The 20,154-nt window shown below is 32.4% G+C and overlaps 1 protein-coding gene across 1 annotated transcript; it reads right to left on the bottom strand.

Moving 5' to 3' along the window:
- Window positions 1–648: 648 nt before the first annotated feature.
- On the bottom strand, window positions 649–15,117 carry LOC105044619 (uncharacterized). Its single transcript, XM_073257247.1, is given in 9 exon segments — window positions 649–1,003; window positions 1,110–1,253; window positions 1,337–1,435; window positions 1,514–1,926; window positions 2,052–2,678; window positions 2,681–2,737; window positions 2,839–2,961; window positions 9,425–9,493; window positions 14,934–15,117. Coding segments are annotated over 7 exon segments (1,590 nt in total). The 5' UTR covers window positions 2,936–2,961; window positions 9,425–9,493; window positions 14,934–15,117; the 3' UTR covers window positions 649–850.
- Window positions 15,118–20,154: the final 5,037 nt, after the last annotated feature.

Below are 20,154 nucleotides of genomic sequence, written 5' to 3'. Positions count from 1 at the left end.
TATATTAATATAATACTAATATATATTAATATAATATTGATATTTAAATATAATAAATTTGTTAATATAAATATAAATATTACATTATATAATATGAATATTATATTAATATTAATATAAATATTATATTAATATAAATATTAAAATAATATTAAAATATAATAAATAGTATAATATTAATATTATATTATATAAATATTAAAATAATATTAATATAATATTATATCACTATTCAGTATTTTATCATAACCATCCATTGATATTTTGTAAAATCTTAATCATTGATCTAAAAAAATATGTTGGGAAAGAAAAAACAGCACCACTTTTCATCCCATGAGAAGTATCAAAATCTATCTCTATCGATTTTTACTTTCCATGAAATATGAAAATATTTTTTATGAAAACTTTTTTCACTCTCTCTTCTCTTAAAATTTTAATCAAATAAGATATAACAAAAATCCCGTCTTAAGAAGTGCCTCTCTTTCCCTCTCCATTTCCCATCAACCAAGCTTTTACTGACTTCTCTCTTTCAACAGTAAATTGCTTGGCATTCCAGTTGTTTATTTTTTCCCTAGCCACTAATAATACAGAATTCATCGGGTAGAACCCCAAAGAGTAGATACTCAAGATGTACCCAAGGACATAGAATCGCCCGCCAATTCATGTACAATATCTGTATTTAAAATGAATGAGAATCAAATTTTTAAGTTAACGCCAACATTAGTCTGCACCATCAATTGAAAGAATTGTCTTGTTCAGATACCAAGTGTGCCATGCCCTGGGTAAAGTATCTTTACAAAGCAAAGCAGCAAATAATAAGGTAACTAGCATGAGATTTAATTAGAAAGGACTAATTTTGTTTCTCCTCAGAAATATCTTCCAATGCAGAGGCTTTGCAGATTGGGCAAACATTTTTTATCTCCAACCATTTCTTGATGCAGCCAACATGGAAATCATGTCCACATTTTATGCTTCCCAGGTTATCTCCATCATTGTACCCTTCCTGACAACACAACATAACACAAGAAATCTTAGTTAGAAACCAACTAAATTATCTTACGATCATGTAAACATATCTAGACGTGATGAAGCAATCTATTGAATCCTACCAAGCAAATAGCACAGCTTCTTTCTTCCTGATCATCATGAGTTTGATTAGAACAGTGTACCCTCTTTATCAGACATGCTGAAAGCCTGTCTTCTGACAAACCTGTGCTGACATTCCCTATGCTTTCTTCCAAAGCAAGTAATTCCTGGTAGTGACCAAGTATACATAGTCCAGAATTATGGAATGCAAGATGAAATAACTTCGAAAAAGAAAACAACTTTCAAGCACCTCATAGCTCATGTTGTCTATGTCCAGCCTCAAGTCCCTATGCTGATCAAACAGATTGCTGGGGTCGTAGAATGTTGGCTGGTCAAGCATAACAATACCCTGCAATAAAAATGTAATTCCCATGTTGCATATCACATGACGTGGCAAATTGTTTGTTTGACAAATAATGAAACTCACCTCAGATACCCATCTGTCATAGGGATTGGCCTCGTTGAATAAAGAATGAAATGTGTCATAAAAATTCCTCGCCCTCCCACCCCTCACATTACCACTATGCCCTATGATAGGCAGCGGCCATGGTTGTCTGGAAGACACAGCAGCTTCCACTTCCGATGTCGCTCCACCCTCTGCAGATGTGGCTGCAAACCTCATGATTGGGTGGCTAGAAATGGTTCTATGGATGGCCATTCTTTGATAATGGTTGCTCTGACCTGGCACCATGCCTTGTGGGGGAGGAACATGTAGATTTGGCAAAGAACCCCAATTTCTAATAATGTTAGGGTGGTACACCGCATTCATTGCAGCAGTACCATTGTTAATATTGCTTGCCACAAGGGACTGGTTCGGTTCATGATTGTAGTAGCCATTTTCTGCAATTCAAAAGTCAAGTAAACAATAAATCAATAAACAAGTATTAAATAAAAAATATAATAAAAACAGAGTTATAGATGTAACATGAAAACAATAATCAGGAATAATATAGTTTGAAAAAAACCTGAAAACAAACTCCTTCCTTGGGGAGTCCCAGACACACGAGTTTGGTTCCATTGCTCTGCCATAATCGGACCAGACATGCTCCCAGTTGAACTTGAATGATGAGGCATGTTACTTGATGGGTAGGCCCCAGCTGGATTGTGTTCTAAATGGAAGGTATGACCATGTCGTCTTCTTACATTCCTCTGAGATCCCTCCCCCACGGTCAAGACATTGTCACTCCTGTAGTTGGGGACTGTGTACATGGAGTTCGAAGGCCAGTATTGACGTGGTGGAATAGGCTTTGGCTGTAAACCATCAGAAGAAATGGGAAAGTTCGAAGAACTTCCAGCATAACAATATCCACTAACATTCGCTCTCTCAGCAACCAGGGGCATCTCTGGGCTTTTCCTTTTAAATGTTGCCCTTCTATTGTCAATTTGAGGATTAACTGTGTTGCAACCATCCCCTCTCACAGGCCAATTGTAGCAAGGCATATGTGGAGCATGATTTGGTGCTAATCTAATGCAGCTACCAGCAGATGAAGAATGCATATTTTGAAATCTTTGAGGGTTGGCAGCCCTGTAGTTCAGGTAGTCTAGACTGAAACTAGATGTGGGATGGCCGTTTGTTGTTGGTGCAATGTTGAAACCACAGAATTTACTCCATTTGCTGAATTATCCATAGAAGGCATAAACGAATTATTTCCTGCAGATCAAATATTTATATGCAGAAACTTTTAGTTATTGAGTCTAATTACAGAAAATATGGACCCAACAATTATGAATGCATGGAAGTGAAAACAATACCCAAGCGCAATTGAGGATTAGAATTTTGACGATTCCATGAATAGATATGGTCCATTTCTGATGGCTGGGAGGCAGAGGACGAACTTCTATGCACCATTTAAATGTTGCTAGTGTTCAACATCTCTGCAAATTTTTTAAACCAAATTAAAATAGTTAAAATTTATCATTGGGAATTATAGAATGAACTATTGGGATCAATCCATTGTTAAGAGGGGGAAAAACATGGAAAAATAAGTGATGGCTACATGTAAAAGACAAAGACAATCAAAATTCTTTAACACTAATATCTAGCAAGACCTTTATTAACATAAGCAGTCATCGACGGATCTGATCCCAAGTCAAACTATTTACTATCACCCATGAGACAACCTCCTTTCAGATTGCTAACTGTTCTTATCACCTATACAAGTCATTCACAGTTGTCAAAAAATTGAACATGGCATAGGAACAATCATCCTTTTCCTATTAAACAGTCCTAGAACTCTGCAAGACCTACTTCTTTATTTAATTGCCTAGCACAGAAAAGCCTATGAACTCTGGATTTTCAGTAGGACACCGACGTACAACCATGCTAACTAAAACCAAATGGAACATGTACCTGCAAGAAGTGTCGTTCTGTGTGATATTAACAATTCTGCACATCCCCCAACAAAGGAAAAAAAATGATGCATCCAATCGAGTCAATTTAAAAAAACACATACCTGAGGTGTACAGAATCATTTGATGATGTTCTTCCAGTAGTTTATGAAAAGCATAGAATGATGATCATTCCCAAAACAAACAGCAGAATGAGCAATTCCTTTCTAAAACTTAGTGTAGATATCCAAATGCAGCAGTTCTTTGATCCTAGTCATATAGTGTTCCTTGATCCTAGCAGTTCTTTGATCCAAATGCAACAGTTGCTTTCTGAAATTGTTATCCAACTGCAACTCTAAAAGCAGCAAGATAATAATTTCATGCCCTCATCATATACGGTTGTTGTAGATCATGAATCCTGCATCCTCGACCATTTAAAGTTTTCTAGGAATGAAATATCCAGTTACAAAGACCTTCCAGAGCTGCATTTAAACACTAGACCACATAATCTGTTGTTACATATATCAGCTGACAAAATGGCGAATCTGTGTCAAATAAAAAACAAGGGTGACCCTTGCAGCAAGTAGGCACATCCATAAAGTACCATGGGATATTGGGATTACTTCTTATTATCTAACAAATTGATGCATCCATTTCCACAAAAAATATAGATCTGTGTGAAGAACTTACAGAAGAAGAAGTAAGGAAAATTTTCTAGTCTTCAAATATATACTATGGCCAAATAAAATAAAACAAACATTTGGACTTTAAAACGACTAATTTTTCAAGCAAACAACCTGAGGTGTAGCACTTCTCACTATTGACATGAAAAGTATTTGTTGCTTGATGCCAACGCCAAGTTAACTGAAACTTTGTTGTTTGCTCTGGGGGCTAGGGGTTGCAGGAGGAGGTGAGGTATTAAAGGGGCAAGACAACCTGACTGGACTTCCTATCCAAAAGCATAAATTTCAAACAGTAATAGCAGGGCTCTGATGTGTTTTGTAACACTTGAAGGCAGATTATAAGTCTATGATGCACATACAAATGCATGGTAGGTTTGGAAAACCAAAAAATCTTGTGGGAAATTCCCTGATGTGGATAATAAACACAAAAGAAGTTGGAGGAAGACCACCACTTTAGTTAATAATTTGATCACTATGGATATAGGAGACTTTATCTAGAGCACTTTGGGCTTGATAATAAGTCACTGTAGGAAGACTAAAAGATTATAGGTGATCCATTAGGAGTCAAGCTGGCATAAACTTCAAATGATGGTAGAAGCCTATCTCAATTTATATGCAGGGGGTTACAGGCTTGTCCGCATAAGGTGGCAACCTAACTCTTTTTTCTCTTTCTAAATATCTTTTTTTTTCCCTCTTCTGGGACAATATGTAGGAAGACTACTTCCTCAATGTATTCTTCAATGTTGAAACTGAAGAAAGTAAGAAAACTTACATTACATGCTTGTCATCTTTTCACAAATAATGGAAGTTCTGAAAACAGAGTCATCTTTCCCTGGATCTTATTGATATTCTACCATCAAAGGACTTAAAACACACTCCTGCACACGGTGAATGATCATATGCAGAAACACTTTTTGCATAAATCCGAGCAAACTTTTAGGTCTGATTCAGTTCTGATATGAAAAAATGCTAGTCTTTTTTTTCTTTTTACCAGAAAAGTTACGTGCAGAAGTTACGAACCACTTCTCAAAATTAACATACAAACACAACAAGGTTTAGGATTTCAAATCCCCAAATTTGGCTTAAAAACTTATAGCATAGTTAGCTACTCTTAGTCAAGTTCCACATAGATAATCATCAAATAGACATGCAATTTCCCACAAGATAAGCATATTTATTATATAAATGTTAAGTCCAGATTTCATCCATCGAAGAAATAAAAAACTAATCCTTGATTAATTAGAATCAAGGAAACAAATAACATAATTTAAGTGGATGGAGGTGATTGGTCACGGCCACGCCGTCACGCATAACCAAAGAAGTCTTGCATTTTACATTATATATTGTATCACAATGTGGTTTCACTCATCCTTCAGATGTAATTGTCAATAATATGATGGAAGCATCTTCTGAACAAATGTCTAGCAAGCATCAGAAAGAGGGTCAAGATCATCTAGCCTGGAATATTCTTTCACCAACCTTTTTTTAACTATCCAAACTACTGAGTGTGATGATTAATAAAAAATAAGTGTTTGTTGACAAGATTAATACTGCATTATTTATTGCATAAATCTCAATCGAATTGATCAAATCAGTTGCTACCCATACAACACTCCAAAAGCTCCATTCCACAATTATAATGACAGCTATTTCACATTACGAGAGCTGTAACAAACCAAGAGCAGAAAATTACGATGGTATAGTTGTAGCAGGTCACTTACAAAAGTTAACAGCATCAACATTCAGCGGTCGATGTTGCATATGTTTAAGGTTGCATAAGTTAAGGCAGATGGCAGACCAAAACAAGCCATTCCCAAAACTAAAGCAGACGATAACTGCAACCATATCTATCTCTATGCTAGATCATTGCGCCAAAAACAGGCAAAAAATTAAATTTAAGATCTCAATTATACAAATGACATCACTAGAACATATTTGAGTAACTGAGTGGTCCAGAAATGCAAATATATGAGCATACTAATATCAGAGACAAATAATATCACAATTAGACTCTATAAAATGCTAACAGATAAATGTGTGCACTAATACCTCTGAGTCCCACTTGCAGATGCCTAGTGGACCTGTATAACTAGCCAGAAACAGCATCTAGAGAAAATATACATGATTATTTATTTAGATATTAACTGGAACTTCGTTACATCTTTTCATACAAGCTTCCGAATTTTCTTCAACCAAATGACAATGATTCAAAACATTATTCTTTCTGCTAGTACAATTCTGTTATATATAAACAAGCCCTCCAAATATTACCCAAAACCTATTTATACAATTGGAATAGGCTGCTCTGAGGAACACCTGAAAGACGATTGCCCTCTTAGGAGAACAAAACATGATATGGTATAACGCAAATCCTTGGACTTCTGGGCATGCTAGAGGGGACTGAACTTGGCAAAAGCAGACTGCAGCTTCTGAAGGGCCAGACAATTTCATGAAAGTTGGGCGGACAAGATATGCCCTAGTGAAATTTACTGGAGCTGTGGAAGATTCCATACCAGTGGCATGTAGTAGTATTCCTCCATAAAATATGTTGTTTTTATTCTGAACAGTCTTGCACTAAATCAAAGCTTCATGCACTATACTCCCTCCATCAATGAACTGCTGTTCAAATGGTTGTCCTAAGGAAGACATCAATGGTGCAAACAAAGTTTTCCTTCAAGCAAATCAGATGCATTACTGATGTGCAGAACAAAGTCCCTAATAAGACCCAACACATGGTCCATGCCGTCTAGAGATTGCAGCAGGAATTGGAGCTACATATTCAACACAAAAATCTTTCAAGCCTCTAAAGGTCAGAACCATCTTTAGTAGTTAACCTTAAATGCTAAGTTTTTGGAAAATCATTCTGCCATAACATTTATTGTCTTCTATTCTGAACCTGGAGTGACAGAATCTCGCATTTCATCCAAGACATTGCATCTCCCTCCACCTCATTGTATTTGAATGATCATCCAATGTGTACTCATTGGAGAACTTAATTGGAACAAGGCCAACCAGCTTATTATGCAGTGCCAACTCAAAATCAGCAGCATGCCTGAGAGCTACAAAGTTGGTGGAAAATCATTCAAGCCTTTGTAGGTCCCAGTCACCTGCTCAAAGCTAAACCTCAAAACTAATTATCAGGAAGTATGCTATCTGTCGAACAATATCTTCAGATTGCGTTCATATCTTTTGCCCTCTTAATGCAAACCACTGACCAAAAATAAAGCATAGAAGTGTTGAAGCATGAAGCAATGTGAGACAATAATTGCACATCCAATCTTGTGAAGGCTATTGAATTTCTATCTTGCAATAAGATAGACAAGCAAACTTCGAAATGAAACCACAGAATCTCACAGGCAAAAATCATTATCAAATGATATGCACATACTATCTCCAGCAGGTACACCACTGCAAAATGTAGCATGTGTGCATATGATGCCTTTGTCATTCACAAAACAAATGCACTTTGGCATAATCTCTAGACAGTTCCACTTCAACTTTTTGATATGCCTTGCTGAGGAAATAACAAAGGAAGCCCCCAAATTGTTATAAACCCTGTTTTAAGGCGCATCTTGTGCTGTTACAATGTCTAGGCGCCACTTAAACAACCAAGGCATGATGAGCCAGGCTGATGCCTCCAGGAAAGAGGCTAACATGGTAGAGCCTCAAAATTCCGGATGTTCAATCTCACTGATGCTCGAAAACTTCACAGTTTAAAATAATCCTGTCCTCTATGGTCCAAGGAGGCCAGTTGGTGCTTGCAAATCATTTTTAGTTCAGCTGAAAATGTCTACGAGAATACCACAAAAATTGTACCCTTAAAATAGGTTCATATGCATAAGATTACGGAGAATATAATCTTGTTGATAGCAGGTTGCTTCTCTAAACATGATGAGATAAGGAGTATAAGAAGTTGACAGTGACAGGACAAAGATGTGGTTTGTTCCAGTAAACTTTGATGCAAGGGAGAAAAGGAACAAGGCTCCAGATACACATAAATAATTTTGAGTATGATGATCTTCTAAAAAGTGTACACTTCCAAGAAGCAGAGAAGAACTGCTGATGTTATCACTAAATGAAGTCTACACCTATCAAAAAAAAAAAAATTCCATAACCACCAAAGAATAGAAATTCAGCGCTGATTCACACCTAGCCACCCACATCTGTATGAACAGATCCTGTCCAAATTTGAAGTTAAAGGTCCATAGAGATCCAAATTTCCCCTTTTTTTTTTTTTGATATATTGTATGTAAGGACCTTCCAAGAAGTGGTCTATGCAAAAGGCACATTTATATTGTTCACCTATGAACCTGCAAATTAATCAAAACCAACCGACCCTTAGGGCACATGAGCTTAGAAAGCAAGTCTAATGACCGTATTTCAGGTCACCTGAGAATGTATGAAGCAGTATCTGTACCTGTTTGAAGAAAAGATAAGATACTCGAGCATCTGAATGTCATACACATGCCTCTCAACCATGTTTGGAGAAATATCAGCTCTTCTGAAAAGAAGTCATGTGTCTTTCCATTTATGGTGTTATTTTTTTTTGGAAATTAATATCCATTTTAATATGGAAGGTTATAAGAGGCAGCATGATCCATCCAACTTATCTTCCAGAAAAGAGATCAAGCATATCAAGGATTGCGTTCATTTATAAGATTCATGCAGCAATTATGAGCAACTCATAATCACTCAGTACCAGAAAAGGCAAGATCTCTGTAAAAAGCTAGGCGTTTGCTTCCAGAAAAGATGTTAATGACCATCAACTCCAAATGAAGCAAAAGACATTGTAGAATACCAAAAGATGCTATGAAATATGAATTTTCACAAAAGGGTCAACCTTAGTCCTATCTTTCTTTGTTTATTTGCTTGCATCAAGTTTATTTGAAATAGTGTCAATCAATTTGGCATCAAGATGACTGATGCTAAAATAGATTAAAGAAGACATGAATATTGATCAGGTAAGAGTGAAAAAGATGCAGCAACGGTAAATAGGTACCCGTGTCAATTTTGTTATTTCTGAGCAAGTACACGACTGGAGAAGCATGAAGATAAATCGGAGAGAAATAAAGAGGGTTAAATGAATTGACATTCTGTTTCTAAAATGTAGAATGAAGGTTACATGGTGATTTAACAAAATAGAAAGTTTAATTAGTCAATGAAGAAGCCAATACTTTTCATGGTCCAGATGTACAGCACTAGCTTTGCAGTTTGCAGAGATCAGAATGCTAGGTCCACGTGCAACAAATTATGACATTCTGTTTGTATAAGCATGCTTAGCAAAAAGTAGATGAGATATCGGAAATGACCGAGGTTCGACAGCTCACCATGAGGATGATTCATCAAAGGGAAGGCATAAAAAGCTAGATAAGTATTGCATGAAGGGCTCGCATAGACTGTATCAAAATAAATAAGATAAACCTCATTAGTTATGGCCATCGTTAAACATTGCATTCATACAAGGTTTTCTTGAGAACAAAATCTAAGTTGTTCATGCAGTATGAAAAATAAGCATACTCAGGAAAAAATTGACCCTGAACTATAAGAGATTTTCCACTTGACTACTCTCAAGAGCATCTCTGACTAATCTTGAATCCTAGCATAAGCATGTATGTAAAATTTCTTAGAACTTATTCACTATAATATTTTTTGAAGCAATCTTCTCCACTACAATAAAGTTTAAATGTTTGAGGAAAAGACTCTTAAATATAACTATAAGAACTCTGAGTCCACCATGATTTAGTATATAAGAAATACAGTTAAAATGTAAATCTCTAAAAGAACATGAAAGAAAGTCTCAAAGACCTTAACAATAGATGCAACTAAAATCATGACATATCCTAATTTACATGTAACAACACAAGTAGTCACAGAGCTCCCTGCTAAACATGAATAATGCCAATTAGTTTTAGGAATAATGGTCCAGCCAACGAGGAACGCCCTATAATGGATCCACTTCCAGTATCTCAATGGGTTTCCAGTCATCCAAGAGAGAACCATAAAATTCACAATTATTTCTGCATCAGACCAATGCATGTACAGTTTCTTGTCAACCTAAAATGGACAACAGAAAGCACAAACAAATTCCCAATAAATTAACAGAAGGCCACAAGTAGGATATGCAAGACACATGTAATTACTACATCATAAAGATATATTCTCTGTATATTGTAATTATTGACAGAAGAATCGAAGCTTAATCTAAAAATTTGCTTAATAAAAAAGTAGGGGAAAAAGTAACTTTGTGTTCTCTAAACTGCATTCTTTCCATCCAAAGAGACTACATGGACCTAGAAAAGGGACCTGAAATAGCCAAAGCCAAAATTCCAATGATATAAATGGCCAAAAAAAGCATACAACTATCAATTGTTTGTCAAGAATTTCCACAGTCTATTCTTGCTCCAATGTTGAAATGACAACAGGAAGTTTCAAACTATTGAAGAGAGACATGATAGTAAAGAACTTATCCTCGCAATGTTGAAAACCAAAATCATCTTTGCTCCAGGTCATTCTTACATAGGGATTATCCATAGATTATGAACCTTATATGGTTCTTCTTGACCATCACAATTGTCTCGCAAAAGATTGCTGAGTAACAATTGCATATTAGTGAGTGTTGTTCCTTACAAGGTGCATCATTGCAATCAACAAAAACACGAAACAGATGGACAACTATTCTGTCAAGATTGAAGGTGAAAACTGCAAGATGAATCAGCTATGATGCAATTGGCTGTTTGTATTTTTTTGAACCCTCTTTTGAGCTGGTCAATGAAATTTTCATAAACAATTGAAACCACTTAGATTTTAGATTCTCAAAGCAAGAAGTATTTTAATGACTCAAAATCAATTTACTTCTCCAAACTATTATCTCTTCATCAATGTCCTATATAATTCATACAAAAAGCCTAGCAGCCAGAATCGAGTTCTACCGCAATCAGGCCCCAATCACAAGGCAGATGAGGAACAGAGGCATTCCTATAAGCAAGAATGTCAAGCATCTAATGGCAAAAATGAAACAAATAATAGAAATTGTCATCTCTTTTGCTGTGAACTGTTTTCATAGTAGGTAGGTCATGGTTGGACTTAAAAAATGAAACAATACGATTAGCTTTTTATAGAGTATATAGGAACATCAATAAGAAAGCAAACATAAAAACTGTCATAACTCAGAAGGTAGGTACCAGAGGGATGGTATCAAGCAAGCTTGGAGGGTCTGGTCCAAAAAATAATATTGCTGATAAGAAGATATTCATGTAAGTTAAAAGGTGTTCATAAGGGGTGCCTTTGTCTACACAAGAATTAGTGTTCATTAGTGCATCAATCTTCCTCAAGGATGAATATGATTTTGCAAGACTATGGCATACATTACCCTGTGTACATGATCAAATGGGCATTCAACTCACACAATAATGAAGTCTTATTTCTAAGACATTCCTCACATGCATTATAGACCAGCTTAAAATGGAGGGCAATAGAAACTGATCTAATATTGCTTATTTGTACAATAAATATAATTTTCAAACACAGTAGGGTGACTGTCCACGTATTATGATGAATCCTCCAACATTAACTTGTAATTTAGAAAGCAAATACTTCTAGTTTATGGCTGACAGCAAATCATATATGAGACAGAAATTATAACACACACACCCCCCCCCCCACACACACACACGTACGTACGTATGTACATATGTATGTACGTACGTATGTATGTGTATATACATACGTATGTATGTGTGTGTGTGTGTGTGTGTATACATATATGTATGCATGTATATATGTATGTACATATATATATATATATATATATATATATATATGTATGTATGTATATATATGTATGTATATATATGTATGTATGTATGTATATATATGTACATATGCATGTATATATATGTATTATGTATATATATGTATGTGTTGCGCGCGGCGCGCGCGCGTGTGTGTAGTATGTGTGTGCGTGCGCGCGCGCGTGTACACACACACATATATATGTATGTATGTATATGTATAAATGTATATGTGTATATGTATATATATGTATACGTATATATGTGTATATGTATATATGTGCATATGTATATGTATATGTGTATGTATATATGTATATGTATATGTATATATGTATATGTATATGTATGTATATATGTATGTATGTATGTATATGGTGTATGTATATATGTATATATGTATGTATATGTATATGTATATATGTATATATGTATATGTATATATGTATATATGTATATGTATATATGTATATCTATATATGTATATATGTATATGTATCTATGTATCTAATTGTATATATGTATATATGTATATCTATCTATCTATCTATCTATCTATGTGTGTGTATATGTATATATGTATATATGTATATGTATCTATGTATCTATGTATATATGTATATCTATCTATCTATGTGTGTGTGCGTGCGTGCCGCGCGTGTTAAAGGGATGTGAATACTTAACATAAGTGTCAATCAGACTACTAAAATATACATCATAATGTTCTAAATCAATAAAGATACAAAATGAATATGACTAATGTCCATATTTGTTAAAAACATGTACAGTTATAAATTAGACAAGGAATACCTATATTTCTTTAAACATAACAGATATTAATCAAATATTTGAGTATACCAATGAGTTAGATGTATCAAATATGATCAGATAAATCAAGAAAATATATTCAAAAGCCAGTCTTTCAAATAGCAAATCCACAATCAATAATATAACTCGTATTAAAATTTTAATATATCATCAAGATAATCCATAATCAATAATATAACTCATATTAAAATTTTAATATATCATCAAGATATAAAACATCATCTTTGTGATAAGTTGATGGTTACTGAAACATCTCAAAATCTGGCTATCCATATTTAAATAATACTTCAATACCCATATACTTATCAAAACCTGGAAAGGAATTCTATCAAATTATCCACGTCTTTATCTGTATTTCGGATAATGATACATGCATATACAATTTTGGGTGGGGAAAAGCTTACAGTTGAACAATATCGACCTATTTCCAGCCCCAATATTAAATAATCCAACTAGACAAATGCTTTCTCCAACAATGCAGGGCACATACACAGCTACCCAATAGGTTTCTTCCCCATTGAAATTTATCGCTACTAGCTCTAACCAATATCTTGAATAGAATTTTTCATCACTTATCACAACAGTTACACCACATCAGGTTCCTCACTTGGCCTTGTTGCCACTATAAAATTAGATTTTGATGAAGTCCAGGTACCATTTCAAGAAGTTAATCAATATACACGATAGATAATACATTTAAAGAAAAAAGGCAAATAGAACTACAATGAAAATGGAAGCAAAATGGTGTCCGAAGAAACAAAATCTCAATACAAAAATAACCATTTTTGCCCCTCTTCTATACTAAAAGAAAGAATACAGAATAGCTGGTCAATCACTATCCCATTTAGTCAACAGGTTCCTATAGCATCAAGCTTCCAAATGACCTTGATGATTCCAGATTTTATGTTTACTTCATGACCTACACAAACAAACTTTAAAATCATTACGTGAAAAACTTCATGAACAATGAAGAAATTAAAGGAAACAAAGATCGTCAAAAAGAAATTGAGAAGTAGAAATAGTTTCAAGACTCATTAATTTTTGGTCACAAATTCTGGGATAACAAGATCGGGCATTGAGGATCACTTAAGCTTCTAGCCAATACTAGAGTTCCATTGGAAGTTGGTTTGGAATATAAATCTAATGACTGGCAGAGTGATGAGTCTAAATCTCATCACTTAAGCATATCCACGTAGGATTATAATTCATGTAAAAGATGCAGTGATTGAATAAGAAGCTTCAGTGAACTTAGACATTTTAACATAGACATGGAAGGTGAATTTAGAAATTTTCTAACTCATGCTTATAAATTTTGTGAACCCTGTTGTACCAAGTTCGGACAAATATGTTTTCTGAATTCTTCACCTTACTTCAAAATTTTCTTTTCACACTTATTTGAAAACTTCAAGCCATGTTGGGTTTCTCCTTGCACCAAAGTCCTAACAGGTGTCATCAAAGCACCACAAGATAACCTTCACCCTTAGGAAAAAAAAAAAAAAGCGACTCTGCAACACCTGGATCCAACCAGCTTACACCAACCTGACCAAATAACTTAAAGCAACACCCACCCTCAAAAGCCTAGCAAAACCAACATTTAAACTTTCCTTTGTTAAAATTTAAATAAAAAAAAAAATCAAAACGTCCTTTTGACACTCGAGAGATTAAACCACATATGAGGCAACCTTTTTGTTGATAATAAAACATAGGAGGCAACTTGATCAACTTTTCAGCCTGCAAAATTAAAGGTCACCACCAATAGAAGAGAACAGTTAAAAGATCGTAACAAACCCTAACCACGGAACAAGGGTAGCACCTTTTCATCATTAAAGATTAGAATGACGCCAAGAAATCCAACAATTCCCTCACATAATGCCACATATGAGTACAATCCTAAAAATTAAATTACCAAACAAAAGAAAACACAATCACCAGGTAAAACACCAAAACCAGAATCGTGATGCATTATCTGAAATCTAACAAGCAGAGACCGAAGAAGAATAATTCACACATCGACAACCAATAATCTTGAAATATAGAGCTCCCCGAACAAGAGGGGAGGGAAGAAAAGAAACTAAATACCACAATCATAACAAGTAAGAACGGAATAACGTTAAACCAAAGAATCAAACACCAGAATCATGGAAAATTAGAAGGAACAAGAAGAACGAAAAGAAAATCCCAATATATAAACGACGATCAAGAAGGGAAAGTAACGTACGTTTAAAGAAGTCTGTTTTTTGGGTTTTTCTTGTCCCCAGAGAAGAATTAGGGTTTGAGCGTAGGGAACTGAAGAGGAGGAAAGGAGAATTCTCTTTGCGGGCACGGCACCAACAAACAAACCGGAAACAAGAACCTGGTACTTCTTTCCTTTGGCGACCCTTGCGGTTATATATAGATGAGCGACGATGGAGTCCTGATACATTAAACAAATTAAAAATATTTTTGGTTTTTTCTGTCATTATTTTTTTCTTTGTAGGGTGGAGCCCATGGGAAAGACGCAAGCGTGGACACGTGGCGAGTGGATTGTGGTCGCCTGTGTCGCCGGTGAGCGGTGTGTCGATGCGATGAGGGTCCGGGACAAAAGATACGCCGCGAATCCGCCGTCATCAGGAGGTAGAAGTGACGTTGTGACAAGAAACCGTTTGCACCCTGGCCGGCGCTCCATTCGCCGTGCGGTAAGCTCGCCGGATTCGTGGGCTCCTCGGATTTATGACGGCATGGTTCCGAAAGTGGGCTCTATTTTGTGGGCGATGGGTAATCAGTGATTGTTGGACTGTCCGGTCAACTCGTGTCACGTGCGATAAAACCGCGTGGGGTCATGGCCTAGTTTGTAAACCACGTGAGTTTAAGCCTGCTAAGGACACCATAGAGGAGGTGGAAAAAGTTTGGAAGGTGAGGATGGGCTATATTATATTCACTCCATAAAGAAAGAAAGCAAGCAAGAAAGAAAACCATCGTTCCAATTTGGACTAATGCTTGATTAAGTTAAGCATGATTATGTCTTTGGTGGCTTGTGTAAGTTAGGTATCAGCCCATGCAAGAACTCCTATCTTGATTCTTGACTTTGATTTTGAACCTATTTGTATATAATCAATATCCTTTCCTGAAGAAAAAGTTTTTGCAATAGATAAACCAAAGCCTTGAGTAATTGGATTGGAAATTGTATTCCGAATATCGTCATAAAATTTAGGTTTTGAAGCAATTTTTATCTAATAAGTAACCGCTAATATCCAAAACTGATGATTAAACTTGCTACCCAGTCTATATGGCATTACTCCGGGTACGTTTGCTTGTAACCGTGTAGTGGTTGTGTCAGGAAATATTAAATTCCAGCGTTTCAGCTCCAAGTCTCCCTCAATATTTGGTAGTAGTTACATAGTAAGGAAGGAAGGCATGGAATAACAATAGTTTCTAGGAGGTTTTCCTTGTTGGTAACTACTTAAGTTTGGTGCAACAAAAAACTCTTCACTCTTCTACGAATAGCATCACAAGTTGTGCTGGGAGCCAAGACATCCAAAACCGCAATGCCATTCTGGACCGGCCCTCGGAGGTGAACCAACACAAAATTCTAGATTTCTTGTTAGGTCCAACAAGGCCACCTAGAAAAGGAGAGTGTTTTACCTAATTAATTTTTTAAAAAAATTATTTATAAAAATAATTTAATTTTTAATTTATTTATCAAAATGATGCAAACAAAATTATTTATAAAAATAATTTTTTGATGTCCACGTCACCATCCTATTCCACCTATTTTCCATATGAACGAAAAAAAAAATTAAAATCATCAAATCAAATGGCGTTTTTCAAAACGTCATTTGAAATGACGTTTTTTAAAAAACGCCATTTGATTTGGTGATTTTATTTTTTTTTAAAAAAAATAAAAAAAAATGAAAAAAAATAGAAATTATAATTTTAAATTTATAAAAAAATAAAAATTATAATTTTGATTAAAACAAAAATCATCATTTCAAATTAGTATCCCATTTCAAATTATCTTTTTTAAAAAATATCTGAAAAAAATTAGTGTAAAAAAAATAAAAAATACCATAAAAAGAATTAAAAAATAAAAATTATAATTCTAAATTTTAAAAAAATAAAAATTTTAATTTTAATTCAAATAAAAATCATCATTTTAAATTACAATCTCCTTTTCAAATTAATTTTCTTAAAAAAATATCATAAAAGAAGAAAAAAATGAGAAAAAAATAAGAAAAAAATAAAAATTATAATTTTGAATGAATTTTAAAAAAAATTAATTTTAATTCAAATAAAAAATATCATTTTAAATTATTTTTTCTATTTAAAATTAATTTTTTTAAAAAATATCTCAAAAAAATCTTAAAAATTTTAAAAAATAAAAAATACCATAAAAAAATGAAAAAGAGATAAGAAAAAAATAAAAATTATAATTTTAAATTTAAAAAAATAAAAATTTTAATTTTAATTAAAATAAAAAATATCATTTCAAACTACTTTCTCCATTTCAAATTAATTTTTTTTAAAAAAATATCAAAAAAATATATCTTAAAAAATTAAAAAAATAAAAAATATCATAAAAAAGTAAAAAATTTAAAAAATAAGAAAAAAATTATAATTATAATTTTAAATTTTAAAAAAATAAAATTTTTAATTTTAATTAAAATAAAAAACATCATTTCAAATTACTTTCTTCATTTCAAATTAATTTTTTTAAAAAATATTCCAAACAAAGAAGAAAAAATGAGAAAAAAATAAAAATAAAAATTTTAAATTTAAAAAAAAATTATTTTTAATTCAAATAAAAAAATATAGTTTCAAATTATTTTTCCATTTAAAATTAATTTTTTAAAAAAAATATCCCAAAAAATCTTAAAAATTTAAAAAAATAAAAAATATCATAAAAAATGAGAAAGATATGAGAAAAAAATAAAAATTATAATTTTAAATTTAAAAAATAAAAATTTTAATTTTAATTCAAATAAAAAATATTATTTCAAATTATTTTTTTATTTTAAATTAATTAATTTTTTTCATACCGCACCGTACGTAGCTGTTCGTGTCCGTACCAGATCGAGATGTATCAGTGCGGTCCGATTCATCTCATATATCGAAAAATCGGCTTTAATTTTGATGGTTTCCCACCGACTTGTCTGATTTAACTTATTTTTAGATATTTTAAAAAATATAATTAAGTTATCTGATATATTATTATTATTTACGTTATAATTTCTATAGCCCTTTTAGCATAACTTTTTCTCTCCTAATGTTCTGAGACACATTAGAGTATATGTATCCATATCCACAAAGCATAATATCCGATCACTTAAAATTAAATAATATAAAATATAATTAATAATTAATAATATTAAATAGAATAAAAATGTTAAGTGTATAAAAAATAGTACAATAAAGTTTCAAAAATACTAAATACAAATCTAAAAAAGACTAAGTCTCACAAGGATATCATGGTGCCCGTGATCGCTTGGACCTTCTGAGGAAGGTCTTCAACGGCTGCTCCTGCTCCTGCTGTGATAACTCCTTCCCTATATCAGTGGAGGTCTGCTGGTCATACTGCTCAAGAATAACTGATGCTGTCGGATCATCTACGGACTGAGTGACCCGCTCAACCCTCTCATCTGGATACACGGATGGCATAACTGATGCTGTCGGATTATCTACGGACTGAACGACCCGCTCAACCCTCTCATCTGGATACACAGATGGGCCTGAAAAAAAAATATTATACTCATGTGGCCAACTGGTACTCGATGATGTCATCTGAGGGATGTAGGAAAAAGAAGACGCTGCCATCTGTGGATCAAAAGGCGGTGGCATCTGTGCAGCATCTAGTGATGACATCTGCGGAATATGTGGTGATACCATATATGAAATATATGGTAACAGCGTATATCTCATATCTGACATATTTTTTATTTTTTTAATTTTTTTTGAATTCAAATTAAAATTTTAATTTTTTTATAATTTAAAATTTTATTTTTTTTTCTATTTTTATCATTTTTTTCTATTTTTATGACACTTTTTTTAGGTATTTTTTTCTTTGTTTGGAATATTTTTTTAAAAAAATATATTTGAAATGGAGAAAGTAATTTGAAATGATATTTTTTATTTTAATTAAAATTAAAAATTTTATTTTTTTAAATTTAAAATTATAATTTTTATTTTTTATTTTTTTATTTTTTTCTTTTTTTATGGCACTTTTTATTTTTTTAATTTTTTTAATTTTTTTTGAATTTTTTTAAAAAAATTAATTTTAAATAAAAAAATAATTTGAAATAATATTTTTTATTTAAATTTAAATTAAAATTATTAATTTTTAAATTCATTCAAAATTATAATTTTTATTTTTTTTCTCATTTCTTTCTCATTTATTTTTTTGGGTATTTTTAATTTTTTTAATTTTTTAATTTTTTGGATATTTTTTAAAAAATTTAATTTTAAATGGAGAAAATAATTTAAAATGATATTTTTTTATTTAAATTAAAATTAAAATTTTTATTTTTTAAAATTTTAAATTATAATTTTTATTTTTTTCTCATTTTTTCTTCTTTTATGATATTTTTTAAAAAAAATTAATTTGAAAAGGAGATTGTAATTTAAAATGATAATTTTTATTTGAATTAAAATTAAAATTTTTATTTTCTTAAAATTTAGAATTAAAATTTTTATTTTTTTAATTCTTTTTTTATATTATTTTTTATTTTTTTACATCATTTTTTTAGATATTTTTTTAAAAAAATAATTTGAAATGAAGATACTAATTTGGAATGATGATTTTTATTTTAATCAAAATTATAATTTTTATTTTTTTATAAATTTAAAATTATAATTATAATTTTTTTATTTATTTAAAAAAATAAAATTATCAAATTAAATAATATTTTTAAAAAAATATCATTTGAAATGATATTTTAAAAAATATTATTTAATTTGATGATTTTATTTTTTTTTATCTACGTGAAAAATAAGTGAAATAGAGTGGTGATGTGGACATCTAAAAATATCATTTTGAATGACATTTTATCTTATTTATATTATTTTAATAAATAAATTAAAAATTAAATTATTTTGATAAATAAGTTTTTTTAAAAAATTAATTAAGTAAAATACTCTAAAAAAATAACGGGTGCATGCGCTGCGTACGCCACTTTACGGAGTCGCGGGTTACGTCAAAGGGTCATAAATGAGGAACAGTTACCTGCAACGATTACCAGCATTCAGGCCGAAGTCCGTTAGACTTGGTCCAAACTTCAGAAAGAGCCGCCTACCAAAACGCCGAAGGAAACAAAAGAAAAACGTGCTGCAAAAGCAGCTTGGAGTGGTCCAAGGGGGATGTAAGGTGAGCAAAATAAAAAGACCAGCTATATCCAAGCCTGTTTATTTGAATTGGAATATAGACTTCAAGAAATAACAAATCTATTCATTTTATTGATAACCCACAC

This window comes from Elaeis guineensis, chromosome 5, assembly GCF_000442705.2.
Source record: "Elaeis guineensis isolate ETL-2024a chromosome 5, EG11, whole genome shotgun sequence".
Lineage (NCBI taxonomy): Eukaryota > Viridiplantae > Streptophyta > Magnoliopsida > Arecales > Arecaceae > Elaeis > Elaeis guineensis.
Note: the sequence above shows the minus strand (reverse complement) of the source record. Positions and strands in the feature narration are given on the sequence as shown.